At 39.8% G+C, this 4810-nt stretch overlaps 1 protein-coding gene across 1 annotated transcript; it reads right to left on the reverse strand.

Annotated features, from left to right (window-relative positions):
• Positions 1-851: 851 nt before the first annotated feature.
• On the reverse strand, positions 852-4466 carry LOC110453172 (silk gland factor 3-like). Its single transcript, XM_021502026.1, has one exon. The coding sequence runs from the start codon at positions 4299-4301 to the stop codon at positions 3033-3035; it is 1269 nt and encodes a 422-aa protein (XP_021357701.1). The 5' UTR covers positions 4302-4466; the 3' UTR covers positions 852-3032.
• Between the last annotated feature and the right edge of the window lie 344 nt (positions 4467-4810).

Genomic DNA, 4810 nt, shown 5'->3' on the forward strand with positions numbered 1-4810 from the left:
GTAGCGACCGTCACCATCGAATACACACATTCAATATACCCAACGGCTAATGCAAGTATATATAAGAGTTCATTCGACGCTGTACAGTGTAGGCCTAGATGACAGTTATAGGTCTTTCCGGACGAAATAAAATTATCTAGGACCACGCTTTACATAAACAAGTGTGTCATATTTACCAGGATATTGTGGGAGATAACACGTTATGTAAAGTGAGCATTTCACCAAAAAAATAAACACAAGCGCTGAAATAAAACATGCCGACGTCAATTTCATTGGCATTATTAAGCCCTCATATTAATGCCCGGTACCCGACTATCATCATCATCATCATCCCGTATTTTCCCTGGCAGACGTTGGTTCGTATATGTTGGCCCCCATTCATCAACCATGCATCCTTGATTTCACGTAGCCAGACTGTTAAAACGGCAGTTATGAAATATACACAAAAATATAAGGTGCTTCTCTCGTATATTATTTATAGTACGTGTTTAAGTGTATATATGCATGTATTTGTCTACGCTTATGTTAGCCATTGCTGAAAACATTCGGAGGGTTCAAAACGACAAAACAAATATTTAAATTCAGTTTGAAAATCAACACAAGAAATGCGATTTGAATTGAACATTGATTAATATTCTAGTCATTTGAAATCGACATGTTGCTTTTAACTTTAAACCGGGATATATAATTAGGTACAAAACCCAAGTTATTTGTCTTTAATCTTCTTCTTTTTTAGTATGAGAAACAGAGTATATATTGTGTGTTTTATTCATAACAGCCATTTTCATATTTTAAACCGATAAGGTATAAAAGCAGTGAGTTTTCTTAAAATATAATTTCTGAGGTCTGATGTGCACTTGTAAAAATATTTATTTACTGGCAAAAAAATGACGGTATCATTTAGAATTCCAAGATACATCATTTGAATAAGATTAAACGACAAAATCACTTCAGCCATTCCGTTCATTCATTCAACAAAAACACATACCTTCACACCTAGTTCAATGGGTGCAATAGACATTGATAAAAAACAAAGGAATATTTTTCAAAAGCTATATTATAATATAATATTATATAACTTAAAATGGAATTATTATACTATAATCACACCATAATATTTCAAATTTCTCAAAATTGGAACTCTATATACCAAATTCATCAATGGTAGCATTAAATACACCTGGAGAAAAATTATAAATGCTGAAAATTGATGTAAAATGTTCATAAAACTTGTATTATTACTTCATTCAGATAAGAGGAATGTGATAACCTTGATCAGAATGATAAAGGAATTAAATAAGCTGATAATTTTAAATTCATTAAGGAATTTATGGAATAAAAAATGTATTTAAAATACAAATAAATATAGTTTTCCTTAATAAATTTAAAAATCTGGAATGCCACAATGCATTTCATGGTTTATCGTTTTAAAAACGGATAAATCTGGAATATTACAATAACATACTAATATGACAATGGGATTGGTTGAACTTTTTAAAGACAATTATTATTTTAAAATCATAGCACTAATAATTCAAAATCTGTGACTAATATCAAAATGGTAGATGTAAACAAAATTATGTCAGCTTTCAAAAATGGAAGAAAATTTGTCTTTGTCAATTTAAACTTGATATCTGCAATCGTATGTGTTGAAAATTAAATTTCCAGAGAAATAAAAATCAATTTCCGAGTGCAAACAGCAGCTAATAAGATCAGGTTTTTGAAACCCGTTTCGAGGTTTGTTTTAAATTAAAACATTATAAACAAACAAAAATGTACAACACATTTCGTATGGCCTTGTATCTCTAAAAGATTGGTTCATCAAAAAAATAGTGTTTGTTAGCTGTGTTAATCTTTGAGGTTCGTGATTCTTGTAGAAATTGATACCCCTCTTAGACACTAAGTCAACTTTGCACAGCTATTTATACAAAGAGATCACACTTATGAAAGTGTCGCGACCACGACTAGTATTGGAAATTGAGCTAACATCGAACCAATCTTTTCCCCCTTGTATATCAACAGTATGGATCCGGTAGAATTGAAAATTAATCGGCTGGTCGAATCACACTTTCTCAAACATGGAGGGTTTAGCACGCTCCGACCATGAGAAGAGCAAACAGTAACCACACACACACATCATCATCCTAATTGAAAAATTCCTGAATACTGCACTGAACATTTTTAGCACAGATTTCTTCTTATGAAACCGATATAACAAAAAAAACTGTCCACAGAATATCTGAGATGAATTTCAAAGTGTAATATTTTTTGCTGCACACCATTTTTCTAAGACATTTCATCAAAGAAATTGCCCAATCATCATACCCATTGTCTTGCCCTAATTAAAAGAGCAACATTTTCCCGATCGGTGTGGAAAATCAGGATATTTGAACCTCCCGACGGTTTCCTTAATTCAATGGTGGTTCATTTATCATATAAACAGGTCTTGAGCTACAGTCTTTTTCACTTGCCCCTAAATTCCCACAAAATCAACGTTGTTCCATACCTGACTTTGGAAGGAGGTCATAACTTTGACCTTTAATATTCCTGTCCGATGCAATTGTTCCGTTCTAGGTGACCAGTCTGTTGATCTGATAGACACTACTGTAGTGGACACTGGCCGAAGTGTCCAGCTCAAGATAGTACATCCATCAATTCGATACAAATCACAGCTCTAAAATGACATGAGCACGGAATCAACCTGTCACTTGTCCATAGAGTCCGGAGATGTGGTCAGCTGCCGTCAGTTCTAACACCCCATGGTCATTCGGCGATGACCAGGCCATGTCTAGAGCACACACAGGTATAGTCCTTGTCCGTTTTACGACTGTCCACTCTCGGGACAGTCTCTGTATAATAATAAAGATGGAGCGATACGCGTTCAAGTTGTGAAAACATTTTCTTTAGCACATATTTCGTTTGTCGTATGTATATATTTTACCTGTTGGTCAGTGTGATGACTGGTCAGCGCGTGACAATGACCGAATTGTCCTTGGGGCGTTATCCTTGTCCTAAAACGGAACATCCTCTAGTCAATGGGTAGGCGAGTGATTCTGTGGGTTGTAGTGATGGTGAGGCGGGGGCTGATGATGGCCACTCATCAATTGACTAACTATGTGTCCAGTTTGAGAAAGTCCGTGAGAGGAAGATAGGGAGGGCGAACTCACCGGCATGTTCATCCCCATTCCGGGGTTGCCCCCCATTTGTCCATTCGACCCATTAGACAGGGGACTTCCGGGCCCATTGGGGCTCTCCGGAGACCCCTGTTCCGGCATAAGAATTTCTCCGTTCGGACCGAGGGGCCCGGGCGGGGTCATTCGCTTCTCCTTCTGTCTCCTGTTACAGAACCAGACACGGACCACCTCTTTCTCCAGTTGTAACTGGTCTGCTAAATGTGTTATTTCCGGTGCCGATGGTTTCGGTTGTTTCATGAAGTGATTCTCGAGAGCACCTTTCACAGTAACTTCTATACTTGTGCGCTTCTTTCGTTTACGACCTTGAGCGGCGATTTTGTCTATGTTTGTTGGCGATCCCGTCGTGGAATCAGCCTCTTCTAACCATTTTTGAAGTAAAGGTTTCAATTTACACATATTCTTAAAACTCAATTGCAATGCTTCAAATCGACAAATAGTTGTTTGACTAAACACGTTACCATAAAGAGTTCCCAGAGCGAGCCCAACGTCAGCTTGTGTAAATCCGAGCTTTATCCGCCTCTGTTTAAATTGTTTTGCAAAAGCTTCCAAATCATCCGAGGACGGTGCATCATCGTCGGACCCCTGGGCATGCTGGTCCATATCGTGTTCCGGGTCTCGCATTGCCGGGTGGAGCTGATGGGGTGACAACATCCCGTTCATAGGGACGCCGTACCCCATTTGCTGTAACTGGCCACCCCCGTTGGAAAGGTTGAGGTGGGGGGAGGATAGCTGTGAATGCCATGTGTGTGGGGAGTGAAGTTGCTGTGGTCGGTGATGGAGAGTAGCGTGGTGCCCGTCGGTTGTTACCTGGGGGTTGGGTTTGATGTCCCTCATATCTCGCATATCCTGGAGCTGGGGCATGGCGGAGGTACCCCAGGAATCGCCACACGGTAGCCCCCACTGGTTGTGAAGCTGACTCAAGTGATGTCCATTTTGATGCTGTGGCGGCATGTACTTAATTTCCTGTAAATCCGTGTTCCGGTGATGATACTGTGTTTGTTGTGACACAAGTCCCTGCATCCCGTGGGTCGGGTCGAGATGAGAGTTGTTGAGCGACGGAGGTGTACTGGAAGCCAGATACAGACTAGCACTCGTAGCCATTATCATGCGGACTTGTTAATACTTCACATTTACATGTATCAGGTATATGGTTCACATAAGGCAACACACGATCGTAGCAAGCACCTTATCTGACTTGCAAAACCGCCCCGACTCCACTCGCTATCTTATGGGTTATGCATAACACGAGAGAGACGAAGCATTTCTTTACCTTAGCCGGCTAGCGTATTATCATTGCCATGATTGATGCCAGCCTTAACGAGACGAGGATTGGCTAACGTCCTCATGATTGACAATGAACGGACCATTAAATTTACAACGAGTCGCTGTCTCCGTCTTCTGATTGGCTGATGGGTGTTAAGCCCGGCCCGTTCGATATCACACAACTAGAAGCCATGTGCTCGCTTGGATAATGACACGACTCCAAAACAAACACATACTCGCAGCTTGCTGTCGATGTACACACACAAATAATTTTCCGCTTTTGGACTAGAATTTAGGTTCCCATATTAGAGCACATGTATATTATACGGATAAGGATTTTTAGCAAGTGAGAG

Source organism: Mizuhopecten yessoensis, unplaced genomic scaffold, assembly GCF_002113885.1.
Source record: "Mizuhopecten yessoensis strain PY_sf001 unplaced genomic scaffold, ASM211388v2 scaffold827, whole genome shotgun sequence".
Taxonomy (NCBI): domain Eukaryota; kingdom Metazoa; phylum Mollusca; class Bivalvia; order Pectinida; family Pectinidae; genus Mizuhopecten; species Mizuhopecten yessoensis.